Source organism: Notechis scutatus, chromosome 3 (assembly GCF_049901735.1).
Source record: "Notechis scutatus isolate UNSWTSFEM ecotype Mainland chromosome 3, rNotScu1.2, whole genome shotgun sequence".
Lineage (NCBI taxonomy): Eukaryota > Metazoa > Chordata > Lepidosauria > Squamata > Elapidae > Notechis > Notechis scutatus.
In genome coordinates this window covers 52,915,254-52,933,369 of record NC_142011.1, presented here as the reverse complement: position 1 = coordinate 52,933,369, position 18,116 = coordinate 52,915,254, and the positions used below count along the sequence as shown (strand labels likewise).

The 18,116-nt window shown below is 33.2% G+C and overlaps 1 protein-coding gene across 2 annotated transcripts in view; it reads left to right on the top strand.

The window, feature by feature from the left end:
- The window catches only part of MAPK14 (mitogen-activated protein kinase 14), a 43,611-nt gene that overhangs the window by 9,340 nt on the left and 16,155 nt on the right, over nucleotides 1-18,116 (top strand). Inside the window, exons 2-9 of one of the 2 annotated variants that reach the window (XM_026677863.2) lie at nucleotides 704-833; nucleotides 3,947-4,005; nucleotides 6,841-6,952; nucleotides 8,719-8,748; nucleotides 9,178-9,225; nucleotides 9,600-9,714; nucleotides 10,965-11,036; nucleotides 16,843-16,922. In XM_026677863.2, the coding sequence (XP_026533648.1) occupies nucleotides 704-833; nucleotides 3,947-4,005; nucleotides 6,841-6,952; nucleotides 8,719-8,748; nucleotides 9,178-9,225; nucleotides 9,600-9,714; nucleotides 10,965-11,036; nucleotides 16,843-16,922 (646 nt within the window). The remainder of the gene's footprint in view (nucleotides 1-703; nucleotides 834-3,946; nucleotides 4,006-6,840; nucleotides 6,953-8,718; nucleotides 8,749-9,177; nucleotides 9,226-9,599; nucleotides 9,715-10,964; nucleotides 11,037-16,842; nucleotides 16,923-18,116) is intronic. The other variant, XM_026677867.2, reaches the window with a different exon arrangement.

Here is an 18,116-nt window from a genome sequence, read left to right as displayed (position 1 = left end):
TACAGTATCTCTTTCATCTTCAGATTTAATGGGTGGTTCTTTGTACATTTTGTACTTGTTTGCTATTTAGTAACAATTACAAAAATATGGTCTGGATTTTTTTAATATTTGGAAATGAGTACACAGTATCTCTTTAGGGTTGTCTGTAAATCTGATTAGATCAGAAACCATGGCAATAAAATTTCAAAATTTTACTGCATCCAAGTGTCTGAAAAAAACAGTGTCTAGATATTTCTGAGTTAAATTATTCAATCTAGAGATCTGAGGAGTAGTTTGGTCTTTATTTCCACAACTGGCTTGCTGTGAGGCATATATTATGCTTCGAGATGGATATAGGGAGCTTTTGTTTCGGAAATGTCACAATATGTGAATTTTGAAGTTGAAACTTTCAAGGAGTTTACAGGAAGTCATTGTCATATCTCTGTGTTATTAGTCATATGATTGCAAGATTTTTCATTCTTTATAAAGCCAAAGTTATTCCCACATTTATTCATTTAATGTAGTATATTAAAATGAATATCATATAATAATTCTTTTTCCATGTTTACTCCGAGAAAAATTTTCAACTTCTTTTGCGGCTCATATTCTAAGTTACAGAAGTTAATTACATTCTCTCAAAAGACTAAGATAAATAATAATCTTTTCATAATAAAATGCTAACACTGATTACACCATTAATGCTTTTTAAAAAATGATTTTATAGCTCTGCCTTTGATGCTAAAACTGGCCTTCGTGTGGCAGTGAAGAAATTGTCCAGACCATTTCAGTCTATCATACACGCCAAAAGGACCTACCGCGAACTGCGACTGCTTAAACATATGAAACATGAAAATGTAAGTTTGACACAAATCATAATTGTGTTTGGTTTCAGAGCCCAGTTGAGTATGAACTATTTGTTAACTCTGGTTCACTTTACCAATGTGCAGATATTCAAACTGAGCAGGAAAGGGGTTGGTCTTCCTCATGTAGAGCTACTGTCTGAAAGATTTCTTTACAGGGCCACTCACAGTTACAATGAATATGATCATACTGAATCCAAAGCACCTTTCACACATTGGAACTGAACACTGCAACCCATGAGTTTGCATGGAACAGTTTACGTGCCAGCCATAATGAAATGAAAATGACGTTATTCTTCAAGCAAAGAGTGACAGTGGTGGGATATAATAGTGCAGTATTTATTCTATTAACTAAGAGAATAGTCAAATTTGAGGAAATAATATAGCTGTTAATTCTGCAATCTGCAACTCTGGGGCTGTTGTGAAATGCTTCATAGCTTCTCTGTATTTCTGGAACACAATATTGCAAAAACATTTCTTCCTCTAGTGCAGTTGTTGTCCAGATTAAGCAACCCTGTCAGATGATTTGTTAGTTCTTGTTTGATTAGAATTTGGTTGATTTTTTTAAAAGACCACTAGGCACATTTCATTTTATTGTTTGGATGTGTTTATTTTTTATTTTTTTGCAAATAGTATTGCTTCTTTGGTTTTAATTTCTCTCTCATTTCTAGAGCCACTGCTATAAGATAAGCAGCTGCATAAATCAAATGATTACACCTGTCATTTTATGCAGAGTTCACAATATGTAATAAATAGATCTATCCTACACAAATTTAATTCGAGTAAAGTCTGCAGTATTGAGGATTGAACTGATGGAGATTTTTGAAGTACAAGTTTAGTACAGCTAATCCACTTTTAATCAAAATAGTTATTCAGATATATCATCAAATAGTGAAAGTATGGAAAATTTGTTCTGTGAAAGCAACTTCTAATTTCCCTTTAAATGCTAGGAAGACCAATCAGATTGTCAACTCTTTGAGCATAACAGTTCAAACTATAGTTCCTGTTGCATTATTCCTTGTTTCTAAATAATATGTATTTTTTATACTGAGCTATAGTAGCCCAGTGGTTAGTATGCAGTATTGCAGGCTGACTTTGCCCATTGCTGGGCTAAAGGTTGATTTAGCCTTCCAGCCTTCCGAGGTCAGTAAGGACCCAGATTGTTGGGGTCTATATGATGACTGTAACCTGCTTAGAGAGTGCTGTAAAGTCTTAAGTGCTATTGCTGTTTTTCAAGGACTATCAGATTTTGTTCTTCTGCAGGTAATGTCAGAACACTGAATGTAGTAAAGACTGGTAGTTTGTAACTGTAATTGTGTGTGAAGAAGTTATTACTGAAATATATTGATGTAACTGGCAAAATGTTAAGCTCAAAAGGGTACATTTGCCCATATATTTATTTTTGATTGCTAATTAAAGACAGACCTACCTTGGTTTCTATTGTTGACATTAAATATTTAGGAAGGTCATTCAGTAAAATTCCATTACTTTTTAAATACTACTACTTATGTCAGTGAAAAGTTTTCATATGTAAATTAGATTGGATATTGGATGGATATTACAATTGTGAACACTTCAGAGTAATCAGAACATGTGAGAACGGCACTGCACTGTCATTGTAAGAGAAGCCTCCATAATTTGGCATATGTAGTCCTAGAAAGAGATGCAGCTGCTTTAGGAGTCACAAGCTAGTGCTCTGTTCACTCTGTTCCAAAGCCCGTCTTTCCAAATCAAAGAAGCATGACATAGCTCTAGCACTTACAGTTTTTTTTTTAATATTTGGCCCACAGTAATTAAATTTCCCATACATTCAGAAAAGTCTTTCAAAAAGCCAGTCTCCTAATACAACTAGCTATTTTCTTAATATGTTTGCCCCAAAGTCATTCATTTCAATTTCTTGGCATCATATTGGCTCAAGCGCCTAAAATGCAGTCACATGACTGCAGGGAGGTTGACCGTGAGATCCTTAAATCTGGGTTGTAAGTACTTTTTCAGGATCTGGGGTTGTAATTTCAAACTGTCTCTGAGCATCCGATCATAAGTCGAGGACTACTTGTCTAATATTGGTTTTATTAAATGCAATTAAAAATAGTAACAATCAGTAATCATAGCATATTTAGCATGATAGTGATGAGTTATAGCAAACTCCAGGATGTCTATATAAGTTTTCTTTAGCATGATTCTGCAAAAAAATAAAATAAAATTGAACTTTGCCAAGATTGCTGTTACTAAGTAATGTGGTTACATGCTGTTCACAATCACATTACTTAGCTAAAATTCCAGTCCCAGGTACTGGTAGTACTCGAGTTACAACCATAGTGGAACCTGCCCATTATGGTCATAAGCCATAAAACAGGTCAGTCATGTGAGCATCTGGTTTTATGACACCTGTCTGTCATAAATAATCAGTTGTGATGCATTTCTACATCAGTATGATTCTCTGAACTCTCTGAATCATACTTAATAAAATATTTGTCGTTTTGATTCAGTTTTTATTTTCAGCATTTTCAGTATTTGATAAATTTGTTTCTAGTACTTTTGATCTTTTTGTTCATATATCACATATGGTAACATTTTTCTTTGTTGTGGCATTTCCACCAAATAAACCATTTTGATAAAGACTGCATGAAGATGGATCTAAGCACCTCTGAATTAGGTCTTCAGAACTAGACTATCCCAATGTGCTGATTCTGGTCCTTTACGGCTAATGCAGTCATATCTAATGCAAGTTGGACAGATCACAACAAAGTCACCATATTGTGTAAGATGTAGTAAATTGTCCTTCAGAGTTTGTCAGTATATCTCCATACATCATCATCATCATCATTTTGAAATGCACGTTGGGTGCCAGTAGAAGCTCTGCCCAAATATAAAATTACTCTAGTTGCTTTACTACAGAGTATCCATTTTTAGTAAAAATTGAAGTATATGGCAACAATAGAACAATGGAAATAAAACAGAATTTGATGCTTAGTTTAAATCATGTATTTACATAGCAGGCACTCTGGATTAGAATAATAAATATACTTCAGTTGGGGAAATGGATTGAAGAAAAAATGGGTTGATGTTCATGCTTACTTAGGAATTTCTTTTCCCCACCTTTACAGGTTATTGGACTTCTAGATGTATTCTCACCTGCGAAGTCATTTGAAGAGTTCAATGATGTGTAAGCAACAGTTCAAAACTTTGTAACATAATATAATATATACATATACATACATCCATTCATCCATTCATCCATCCATCCATCCATCCATCCATATATTAAAAACACTAATCCAAAATTTATAACCTTTATATTGAATTAAATTTGTAGTCTTAGTGAACACTTCCTTGCATGTGGGAGGAGTTAAGGGGCAAATGTGAGTGAGAGTATGCATCTGAGGACATGAGTAGTTTAAGTTCTATACCTGCCTCAGTTTTGTTGCTGTAGAAGTATGTGTGCATTGACATAAAACCTTGCATTTGGAATGAAAAATAGGGACTGCTTCACACTACATAATCTCTGATGGTATTGTGTCCTCTACCCCTCCCCCTCAAAGATAAATAAGCTCATGTTGGCTCCTCCAAACCAAAGCAATGGTTTTGTTGGGGCCAGAATTAGGCATGAAAAAAATACACCACTCATCCTTAATGATAAAATTGTAATCTAGATACCAGACAGGACAATAATGCAACTCTGCAACCTTATGAAACAAAACCTGTTCATTCAAAACAAACAGCCAAAGAATCAAATGCAAAATGATGGTTTTCAGTCAGAAGTATAAGTCTGTCCAGTCTCACACAACCCTAGAAATCTGCACACCAGTAGATAGCTACTGTTATTCCCCTTCTATCATATCACTTGCCTGGATTCAACTTCAACAATCACATAAAATCTGATCCCTGCACTTGGCACAGCTAAGCAGCCTCAGAATGAACTCTAAATAGCAGTCCATACTCAAGGACAGCCATTATGCATTTCTCACCTGGAATGAAGCCAGCCTTTGGCATGTACACCACGAGTGCCTGCAAGATCAAGCCAGAGTGCTATGACCATGCTCTGGTTCCACCTACCTTGCACAGAGATACATCCTGGAGCATAGAGCCCAAGCTTGAAGCCTGCAAAAATCACACTACAGGTCTTCTAACCAGGTTTTTAAAAATGGCCCAATCACATGCCCACAATCTGTGTACCTTGTCTGGAGTCCTGCAGGGCAGTGCTAAAGCCCTGATAGACAACATTGCCACTCTACTGGACAAGCATCTTTCTCTGACCAAGCAGAGGAAGAGAGGTTCAGGCAGCAACTTTAGCTGACATGTTCAAACTCCCTAAAATTTGTGGCTTCTTCTCCCAAACTCATAATTCAATATGATGTGTTGCACCCAGTCAGTATTTATCAGGATCATAGAATATATAATATCAAAAGGAAGATAAAATACTAGAAACTGATGTGCATGTGGTAATAATAGTTTCTAAGCCATCTCACACATAAATTGATTTTAAGTATTTGAATAACCTGTAACATAGGATAAGTGCATGCAGAATTTTGTGAAGATCTCCATTTGTATGCTATCATTTATATTTCTATATCTTTTGTCTGTCTCTCCCTCCCTCCCTCCCTCCCTCACTCTCTCATCTTCTTACTGTGCTTTATATCTCCTTGTTTATGTTGTATACCATTTTGAAGTTCAGGTTTTATAATTCAAATAACAGGTGTTGGCAAAACATTTACTTTCTGAAGCAGAAGTGGCTACTTTTCTTCCTGGGAAAAAGCGGGGGTGGGGAGGACTTCAAAAAAGAAAAGCTGAGCAAAATATTTTGAAGGTCTGATAATGGGAAGGAATAAAGTTCCTTGGTTTTATTGTTGAATTTTCAGACTTGCCTGTTCCATCATTATTTTGCATTAAAAGGACTCATGTACTTGCAGCTGTATAATAGATAGATTATGAAGTGGCAAACATTTTAAAGAGCTGTGTTTAAAACTTGTAAAACTTGTATGTAACAGTTTTCAAAGGCACGTTGAGACACGCTTCCTGTTTTAATAAGTTCATTTAGATGGATTTTGTTAATAGATATTAATATGATTAAATGTTTCATATAGCCTCTACTTTTTACATTGCTTCAGAGAAATAGAAAAACTGAATCATTGTAAAATCTCTTTAATTCATTGTTAGGAAGAACAACTAACTTCTGAAAAAATCTTATTTTCTTATCTTTTTACATTGATAACCTACAAGCCAGAACCTATATGAAACAGCCTTTGTTTTTATTGTCCTGTTTTCATTTGAAAGAAATAATCTTGAATATTTTAGATATATCTCCCAAATAATAAAAATACACAAAATTGTATAAATACATTTTTATAGATGCACAAATCTCATATTTTTGGATTGAGTGGATAATGGTGCTGATTATGTACTTACAAAATACATCAAAATTATATTTCTGTAAAATAAAGTTCTCTCTGTGAAAATATTGAAATAAAGTTCACTTTTAAGAGCTGAAAAAGCTTCTTGGATGAGAAGCGAAATGTCTTTAAAGAAAAACCAGAAAGTCCAGTTGCCTCTTGAAAAAGCACCTTTAGGACAACCATGACTTGGATGACTGAGAATCTCCATAGATATTTTCTGAGTTACACTGAGTTGAAGTTTGACAAAATTAATTTTATGTACATCAAATTTTGTCATTGATGTCAGTGGATTTGTAGTTCAACTATTGAAGGGTACCTTTTACTATTAGAGTATTTCTGAATTTGGTGAAGATGGTGATTAGTAGATATGTAAATCATTGTTACATATCTTGGATTATACCGCACACACTGTTTATAATTGTTGATTTTAAATGACTCTGCTTATGTTTCTTTAATCTCAAAAATGCAGGATTGAGTTGTGCAAAGCATTAGAAAAGGATGTTTTGCACAGAAAGTTAACATAGACAAAACTTTGCTTCTCAAATATTAAAGCAGCCATGTTTTCTGGACATTTTTTCTGACATTTTGGTTTGACTTCTGTTTTCCAGATATCTTGTAACCCATCTTATGGGAGCGGATTTGAACAATATTGTAAAATGTCAGAAACTCACAGATGACCATGTACAGTTTCTCATTTATCAAATTCTTCGGGGTTTGAAGGTATTTCCAGTTTCGTAATCATAGTAACACCTCTGTACACTTACCTTCTCCTTGAAATAGAGGCAAATAGATCAATAGAGGCAAAAATGGTATTCAGGCAAAGGCAGTTATTGCATTTTTGCTCTCCTGAATTATATAGAGTGATTTCCTTTTAAATAGATTTGAAGAATGTCTGCCATTTCTGAAATCTGGGATGGAAGCAAAAAAATGCTATTGTACAACTATTGAATTGGCTCTGCTTCTTGCACAATTGAATTTGAACTGGCCCAGCTTTGGCTCTACATTATATTCAGAGGCATTAATGTTCTTACTGTATGGCATTTTTTCATTTGCTTGCACTGCATATGCTATATTTTTATTAGATTTGAAGAAAAGGAGACTGTTTTTGACACTTGAAAAGGAAGGGGGTATAAAAAAGTATTCACCTAATCCCTTCAACTGTTTGCAGTACTACCTACGGGAGAAGAGATCATGCGGTAGATGGCATTGTAAAGTACTCTTTCCACCCCCCTCCCCCTTTGTCATCTAGACAAAGACAGGAAAGATCTCCAACAAGCATGAAAAACATAGTTTTATAATGTAGCCAGTAGTAATATTTCCTCAACCATTTTATTAAATTCAGGAACATAGTTTTTTTCCGTACTCTCCCATAAAATGAGTTCAGGAAATATTGTCCATATTTTTTTTACTGATACTGTTTGACTTCACTCACTCTAGGAAGGAAACGCAGAGTTGGGAAACGTCCTATATTGGCCCAGAGGAAAAGCGGCCTAGATGAACTACATGATGCAAAGCCAAAATTCAGCACTTTGTTTTGGTTAACAAAATGGGCAGTCCTAGAAGAAAACATGTTTTCATCTTGTACAATGTGGGGCAAATTGAAAATATGTTTTAATTTTGGTTTACAAATTTAAACATGTCTTTGTATCTGGATAAATCTTCACTTTGCCCATTATTATTTTTTTGGAAACTAGAAACTAATGGAAAAATATGGAGTGACAACAAAATAAATCAGCCAAATAAACCATAACTAATTTGCTCATCTCAGCAACTTTTTATTTTTGGGTGCCAACGAGTCTCTGTTGATTCCTGCTGACTGCCTGGACAAGTCCCTGCAGGGTTTTTGTTTTGTTTTGCTTCTGGGCATCTTTTCAGAAGAATTTACCATTGTCTCCTTTCTAGGGCTAAAAGAGAATGACAGGCCCAGTCACCTTAGTGGCTAAGATGGGACCAGAACTCACAGTCTCTCAGTTTCTAGTTTGGTTTAGTACTAGTTATTATAACTCCATAACACGAACAGTAACAAGTACGTTAAGATGGAATTGGATTAAGAGAATTTGACTCTCCTAAATGTATATAGGGTTAGTGAGCATATATTTAATCAACTTTCATTTTTTTGAAATCTGTCCAAACTGCCAGACATTCCCTTAAAATGTTATGGTGTAATTGGTGGTGAGATTATCTAATTGCTCAGATTCCAGGGCACTTTGAACATAGATATTTTGAATCAAAATGTAACAAGAAAGGATTATATGTAAAGAATGAAAATTTTACATTACATTACTGTTTTTCATGTAGGCATTTTAAAAAAATTCTAGTTGCAGATATTTGCTTTCCTATAGAAAGAAGCTGAAATCAGGCAAAAAAGGTACAATTACTATATCATGAATGCTGTATTAAATGGAGTAGGAAAAACATGTTTTTATCATAAGCAAATTGAAAATATTGCCCTAAATCTAATTAATATTAAAACTTTTATATTTTAGTATATCCACTCTGCTGATATAATACACAGAGTAAGTATTATTGTATTATTAAAACATACAATATTTTTAGTTTATAGTATAATTCTTCTGGAAGACAAAATATTGAAATTTTATAAATGAAAATAATTAAACATATCCATATAAAGGAAGACATTGTACATCCAGCTTTGTTACAGTGTTGATTCCACTCAACTTTCCCACTTATTTTCTCTGTTAAAATGCAGTATGCCGTTGGTAAATTTTTATAGTAAATGCAATATTGTATGTAAATGCAATATTGTATTGTATGGCTTTTTTATGAATAATCTTACACATTTTTGTATAACATTTGTGGCTGTTATACAATACAGTACAGGTTATAGAAATTATGAATAAGATGTGACTGTATTTAATAGCTTCATTTTGAACAGCTATTTTAATATGGTGGGCTGATTCTTTTTTTCCTCCTTTTTATTTTAGGATTTAAAACCTAGTAACCTAGCTGTGAATGAAGACTGTGAGTTGAAGGTAACTTGGAATTAGTATGCCATATTGTTTATGGAAATTAAGCATTTATAATCTTATGTCAAGACCTTGATAGTGAAGTATAGGTACTTATGTATGTATATATGTCCATAATGTTCTTCTGGGTATAACGTAATCATTCTTGAATCATGTTAATGTGATATAGTGTTACTGTTCTTGTATATATTATAAATCCTTGATACCTGTTGTATTTTAAATTTTTCATTTCTGTCTGCCTGCTTAATCTCAGACTTCTTCCTAGTGTAGCTTGCTAGAAAAGATGTGTGCTCTTTCTATCTCACCCTCCTTTTTTATCTTCTTTTGCTCACATTCTTTTTTAATTCTGGCAATATAAATCTGTTTTTCTTATTTTTCAGATTTTGGATTTTGGGTTGGCACGGCATACAGATGATGAAATGACAGGATATGTAGCAACCAGGTGGTACAGAGCTCCTGAGATCATGCTGAACTGGATGCATTACAATCAAACAGGTATGATGTTTCATAAGCCTAAACTCTTACTATCAAATAGCACAGGTTGTGCTCCATAATACAGTTATCCAGATCCAACCTAATAAACAGTGTATAATTTTTACAGTATAATTTGGTTGTTTTTGGAACTGTTTAATAGTTCTTCATCTGAACTTATCTGTTCTTATATATTACAGTATGTTTGTGATATGTTTTATGTTCCCATGCTAATTAATCGTTTTAGTATTATTAGGTACCTATTGCACTTGTTTCATACCATACATTATCACCACTATATTTCATTTTGAGGTAAATAGATATTATGCAAAGCCCAAGAAAGGTCTAAAAATTGGTAAGCAAAAGAAATTAAAATCAGGATACAGAAGAAAAGGGAGATAAAATATAGTTTACACCGACAGTTATTTACTGTACCATATACTGGGCCATTTACTATTTCAAATAGTCTTTTATGCTGTAAAGTTACTGAATTGCTTTGAGAAAATTACCAGTCTTTATCCAATCATCACTTTCTTAGACTTGCTCTTCTTTTCAACCTATTAAATCTTCCTTCAAGTAGTGGTTTTGTTATCTGACACGCTTTCATTCTCACTATATTATCATGCTACCTCAGTATACATTTTTGTACCAGTCACTCAGATTTATATTCCATCCATGATTTATCATCACCTTTTCATTCTTGACCCTATCCTTGTTTTGCCACATGCACTTCTTATTCCCATTGCATTAAATAAAATTAAAAATTATTTCCCCTGACAAACCGCTCTCATTCCATATTAAGAACTATGCAGAGTCCTGCTGTTGTACATGGCTTGTGTTTACAGAATGCTCTGAGTTTTCAGATCCCTGATTTTTTAATTATCTCCATTTACTAGTCATAATGTTACATTAAACATAATTAATAGTTTTTATACACACATAGTACTGTATAATCTAAATGGTACCAGTTCATAGTTTCTGATATGTTTTATCAGTTTCATTCATAATTTAATTTACACAAATACTTTTCTCCATACATGTGTATCTGGGGGTACACCTCTCTCTCCCTCCCTCTGCCCCTGTGTGCGTGTGTGTGTGTGTATTGGATCACCTTAATTAATTCTACCTCTTTCTCTTAGTTTTACAACATAATCTGTTTTTTTTTCATTCTTAACAACTACATGCACATTGTATAGAATTTTTTACCAGTAGAATATTTCAGTTGAGGTTTGTAACTGTTAATTTCCTTTTATCTTGATTTGTTTTATCCTCAGTTGATATTTGGTCAGTTGGATGCATTATGGCTGAACTTTTGACTGGAAGAACACTATTCCCTGGTACAGACCGTATCCTTCAGAAGCACCTATCAGTAAAATAAAACAACAGGTTGAACTAGAAAGGATATATTATTTAATATGAAGCTATTATACTGAACTTGTGCAAATTATTGCAGGGCTATTTTGTCAATCTCGATTTAGGAAAATTAATTCATTATCTTAAAGGTTTTTTTTTTGTATGTATTCGAAATGGATTGTTGTGGCCTGGTATTTAACTATGGTTAAGAAGAAAAAAATGTATTGTTGCCATAGAAATGACTGTTAAGAACATCCCGTGATGTTCTATTAAGAAAAATACATAAGTATGGGAATATTCGGTGGGAAGGTAACCGCATTCTGTGCACCTCGGCATATAGTCATGCTACATGACCTCAGAAATGTCTTTGAACAATACTGGCTCCCTCAGCTAAGAAACGGAGATGAGCACCAGTCGCCTAAAATCAGATACGACTGGACAGGGAAAATCTTTACCTTTATGGGAATATTTATGAGAATAATAGTATAATGAATATATTGTCCTTTGAATATTCTCCAAATAGTAAAATATACATTTTATTTCTAGTTAAATTAAAATGTAGTCCTCTTTGGTCTTAATGTTTCAAAAATAATGTCTTCCTAAAGAGAATACTAGCTTCTCAAATGTTAATTATATCACATTAGTTTAGGGATCAAGTAGGTTTATCTATTACTTCGTAGTCAGTCTCTCTTTCATTTCTTTTATGTTGATGCCTTTATAATGTAAAAACAATAGAAAGTATTTTTATTTTGAAGACTTATGTTAAAAACACCTCAGTACTAAGTTATATTTTTATATAGTATGTGTTTGTTGTATTTTCTTGTGGGTCTTTTGTAGTAGAAAGACACACATTATCTTTATACTATCAGTATGTCCTTTTCTTGAATAAGCTTCAACAAGAGTGAGTAGAGAATGTTTTTTTCATTTTTTTTAGTTTTTTCAATTCCCTATTTTTTCAGGGAATCATATGGACATCTTAAAGATGCATATGGCACACACTTAGTAAGAATGCTAGGGTTATCACTGCAAATAAATGCATTGAGAACCAATAATTTGCAAGAAACTTTTATTGCCAGCATTTAAGCCCTGATCTGCAGGTACAGTTGATCCTCTGAAGCCTTTTAAAGTCTGTTTAGTGGATGTGGATGTTTTAAATTTTTATGATAATCAAAGAACCAGTTCTCTGTGTTTGTTTGTTTTTAACTTTCATTTATATTAGATTTTACTATTATATTTTTTTATAAAAAAAAAGAAATTAAGTTGTGTAGATGCAGTTTGTTAATGTTTGCTATACAAACCTGGACGACATGTTTCAAAAATTTAAAAGAAGATTGGGTACTTAAATTTAAGCATATTAATACGTTCAGTCAAGTTTGTGTTGAGTAAAATCTAAGACTATAACTGATAGATACATTTTAAATATTCTTTCTTCTACCCTACCCTGACCCTGTTCAATGTAATATTTCAATTGTGAAGTTGTGTTCTGAGAAGTGTGTGATTAATTTAGTTGAGATGAACTTTTAGACCGTGTTTGTACACTGTAGCAAACTGTTCTAACATATGATTTTTTTGAGCATAGTTATGGTGACCATAAACTGGGATTTACACATTATTAAGGTGGTTTCAAATGTCACACATTAATCCCAAATTATGTACACTCCAACATGTTTTATGTGTGGTGTGAACTAGACCTGAATTTAAATTCTTCTCTCAGCATAAAGTATTATAAGAAAATTGTCTACATTGGCACACAATTTATATTATGAAAATATTCTAAGTTATTAAAACTTTTGAAAAGATAATTTCAAAATATTATGTTGTTTTGGTATTTGCTTATTACCTACTTTGATTATAGATCAACAGTCTGAATAAGATATTTGGCTTTTACACAATTCATTGCTGATGATTTTGGCAAGCTTCAGTTATGGGACTTCCCGGTCCTTAAAGATGAATCTTACTGCTACTTGCATAGCCTTTTAATAGAATTTGTTTTGGATAAATTATTCTTATTTTAGTTGTACTTCTGCTAATTACTTATTTAAGTGTCCTTGAATTGGGACCTTGGTGATTATATGGACAAATGCTACCCATCTCTGCCTGACCATAATTGGTAATTCTTTCTATGACATTTCAGTGACCACTTAGATCCCTTCATCTACTTTATCCATTGTTTTCTACTATTGTCAACCCTACTGAGTACATTATCCATTCATAGTGAGTCCATGCTTCTTGGTTATTTTCTAAAGGAAGTAGTTTTTATTTTCTCCAGAACTAATTTATTGTTTTTCTTGCAATCTGTCTTTCTCTTTCCCCAGTGTCCTATTTTCACTGTTGTGGTATTTACCAGCATAAAACCATTGCTTTAACTATTCCTCATTGCTTTGATATGTCTTAATTCTGAAACAGGGACATTATGAAGTTTTGTAAAGTTCTATTTTATATTTCATGTTCCATTAAGTCACACTTTTTGAGTCATAAAACTGATTCACTTATTCTGTTTTCTTTGGCTGTTGTTGTTTTATCTTGCTGGTCATTAACTGTACAGTAATTAAATGAAAAATCTTTGTCATATGTTTTCCCTTATCTATCATCACCTTGTCTAAGATGCTCATTGCCTCCCTGTCCAGGACTAATCCTCTCTTTCCTTCTTCAGCAAGTCTAAGAAAATAAAAATATCTGTCCTCTTATTTCTTTACCATCATGTGTTAGTTTGCTAAGCATGCTAATTGATATAACTTTTGTTATAATATTTAACCAAGATTTTTGTTTTCCGTTTTTAATTCACAATCACCTCTTCTGAGCATTCTTTACTTTGAGTAACAAAATAATATTTGCGTATCTCAAATTGTCCATGTTTTAAAATTCAGATTTGATTCTATCTATCATGTCTTTCATTATTATAAAAGATTAATTGTAAAAATTAAACAGATAGTAAAAATTAAATAGGTACTTTGTCTCTCTCCATTTGCTACCTAAACAAGTCTGTTTCTTCTAACTTGATTTTTAACAATACCTTCTTGTTCATTGTAGCTACTCCAAAGAAGAATCATCAGGTATTTTGAAACACTGGTTAGCTATATTATATTCCACATTGGTTAACTATATTTTATTCCACATTCTGCATAATAAAGGGTTTTACTGTTTTCAATAGAGAGAGGTAAATATCTGTCTGCTGTTTTTGTTGACCATCTGCTGTTTTTGTTGACCAGATACCTATCTGTTCATTTAGCTCTTTCTTTTCTGAAATCTGATTGTTCATTTGATATTTTTATCTATGTATAACTGTATTCTTCCATATAAAAAATGAAGTAACATTTTGCTTGCACTTCATGCTTATTTTGATGGCCTAATTTTTGCCTGGTTCATGCTTCTCATATTTCAAGCTTCAATAATATGCACCTTTATAAAATTTAAAAAAACTTATCATTCAGTTCTGGTACCAACTGTGATTCCATCATTGATCTGACTATGTCCTTATAAAAATTTTGAATTCTTTGCCAATAATTTAGTGGGATGCCTTCTAAGAAATAGAGCAGTGGGGTAGCTCACCAATTATTTGGCATCCTGGTCTATCTAAATGTTTCATCTATATCCATGTAGTTTTTAGGTCAACAGTACAGAAGTATTTTGTCATTGCCTTCTTCTAAGTGGTCAACTTCTTCCATATTTCAGAATCCAAGTTCTCCTCCTTGTAGTTATAGATTACTCTTAGATTCTCTTTTAATCTGACTGCAAAGGTGAGCCTACCTGGAATTGTGGCGTCATTTCCAGAATATAATTCAATCATCTTAATCATGTCAAAGTTATAATTCTGTATAAGAATTTTCTTCCGTAACTGATTTTCTTCTGTAACTTTCTTCTGTAACAAATGATTCTTTGGATTGGTTTCAAATAATAAAATTTTAGTATTTTCAACTGCTGATACAAAATGTTCATCAGTTGCTATCTTAACATATCTTCAATTCTCTTCGAAAATATTATATATTATAGATAGGTAATGGAGAAAAATAATTTGAATGCAGTAAATAAAATGGTTTCAAGAACATGTAATCTCTAATTTAGTTCATTTTTCAAATTATTTTTCAAATAATGTAAGCATTTATCGTAGAGAAAGCAAGGTATTTGGAACAATTAGTTTTGTTTGTTTGGAACTACACACAGCATTTTATTGATAAGAATTAAAGCTTTGTATCTCTATGGTCAGAATAATTGTATTAATTAAATTTTATGGAGTTAATAAGAATAATTTTATTTAGTAATGTACATCACAACTTTTATAAGATAGGTTGCTTGAAATTCAAGCTGAAATTCTTCCTGTTTCAAATAATTATGTATTGTCTTGACATTTTTCTTATTGATTTTGGATAATATATTTGTAATACAAATAATTCACTAGTTTGGGAGAAACTGAGGGAGATAATTGAATTAGTGGGCTATAAGCAAAAAAATTTGTTCTATATTAAAACTAGTCTCAAACATGTTACTTAATGTAGGCTTTAGAAGTAAATAATAGTAATTATTACAATGAGTAGCACCCATGCATGCCAGTTTTTGTACCTGACACTGAATCTTCATCTTGCTAATAACTCTGAGCTAAGTACATCTAACTTAAAACCATTTCAGTCTTCAGTATATAAATTAGGTATTATATTGCAAAAGTGTATTGCATTAGGAAATGGTTTGAATGATATGGAGGAAACCTAAATTAACTTGGAAATACTTTGATAGCTAATAAAAATGCTTTACAGACCTCTATTAGTGATAGGTTGATCTTAGAACTTTAACTATACTCTTGTCATATTTTTCATCCGTTAGACAAAAACCTAATTATGTCGGCTGTACAATTTTATATTATCTATATTACAGTGGTCGTCAACCGGTGGGCTGGGGACCACTGGTGGTCCGCAAGAAAATTTTGGGGGTCCGCAGAGAAATGTCCCCCCAAAGCAATTAATCCAGTGCAGGAACACAAGACTGTGCCGCTGACATGGCCCACACACCCACTGGTCCCCACCCTTCGGCTAAACGCAAACCTTACCTTAAGTAGAGCCACGCGAGCTGGAACTGGAATGTAAGACCAACAGTAGGGGAGGGGAAATCCGCCTCGGGGTGGCTTGCTGACATTGGTGGGAAAGTTGGTTCCACATTCCAGAGCTGCAGTAGTCACAAGACTGGCCCTTTGGTAATCCTGGAGTAGCTCCTCCAGTCCATGGCAGGCCAGTGCACCCGGGTGGAGGAGCAGCTGCTCCAGGATGACCAAAGGGCCAGTCCTGTGACTACTGCAGCTCTGGAATATGGGACCGACTTTCCCACCAACGTCAGCAAGCCACCGTCATTCAAAATTCATATTAGTGGTCCGCAGGATTTAAAATTATGAGTTTGGTGGTTCCTGAGGTCCAAAAGGTTGGCGACCCCTGATCTATAAGACATTCTCAAAATTCTGAAGAAGGCCTGTATTCTACATTACTGCTATTGTATTCAGAACTATGTGTTACTTTTATGAACAGAAAAATAATAGCTTGTGGAGGTAAAGTCACAATGTTGAGAATAATTTCATGAAATTGCGTTGCTCTGATGAATGGTCACCTCCAGAAGTTAATTACTTCTAGTGTTCCATATTGCCTAGATATATTTAGCTATATAGAATTTCCAGGAGGTATTTGGGATATGTATTTATACATAAGAGATATGCTAATTTTGCTTATAATTATTTGGTTGAACTTTTCCCCTTTTATTTTATTGGGCTGCTGCTTCTTCATTTTATTTGTCCCAGAATTTTCCTTTATGGTCCATTGTTAGATATTGATCAGTTGAAGCTCATTTTGAGACTCGTTGGAACCCCAGGCCCTGAGCTTTTGAAGAAAATCTCTTCAGAGTCTGTGAGTTTAAAATTTGATTGTAATGACTCCCTTATGTGGATTTCTTTTATTTTATTTGCTCTGCTGTCATGAAGATTGTCTCTATATTTTTTTATGTTTGGCTTATTTTCTTCTTTATTTCTATAGGCAGCTTGATTTTTCACTGTTCTTCCTCTATATTGTTTTTCAGTTAACTAGTTCCTCATATTATTCATTTTTTGTTTCTCTGTAGGCTATATTAGGCTTAGCTAAACATTAAATATACTTTATGCTATTATATAGACATTTTCACACATACTATTTAAAGACTACATGCAATAGTGCATGCACAAACTCTGAAATGGGTGTCCTTTTTCCTTACTTCTCCTATTTCCATGCATGCCCTACATTTGTTCAGGAAAATCTAGAATCTGTTTTTCGTACCATCAACCAAAATTTGTACCAATAAGCTATTGGAATAGATAATACAGTGTGCCCTCTCTATTAAATGGATTGTGCATTAGAGGTGGGTCTTTGTAACTTGAATTTGTATTATCACAGACTTTTAACAATCCATGAAATGAAGTATTTGAATTGCAGTTATTACTTGTTTCAAACCAACCTTCACACACCAAATTTGAGTGTTCTTCATGCATGCAAGAATTCCTTGTCGGCATGACCTTTGCTGAGAAATCTGAATGTTACCTCATGTAATGGTGCTTCGGGTTGCACAATCCATTTAAAGTTCAAATCATGGAGTCATAAAATTGTAGTCTAATTATTCTAGTCTTTTTTTTGTAAGCAGAATTAAAATACATTTGCAGCGTAATCACTAGCACATTTTGCCTTTCTATATGAGTAGATTTTTTAATATAATTTCAGTATAAATAATTTCATCATCAATGAAATTAAAAGAAACTGTAGGAATGGTTGAAAAATGCTTAATTCATGCAGTCCAGGAAGATTTGATTTAAAAAAAGGAATGTATATATCATGTGGATGTATAAAACAACTATTTTTAAAAGAAAATTCCGAATGAACATAAAGAAATACTGTAGATTGTAAAAAGAATCATGCTCAAGAACTTCAAGGGAAACAATGGTTAAGAAATATGAAATTTAATTAAATAAATAAACTTACTATTTGAACAGGTAAAAACATGACAGTTTGAAGAAAACTATATTGTAAAAATTCTAATTCTGGAGAGATTTAGAAGAACCGGCTTATTGAGAAAAG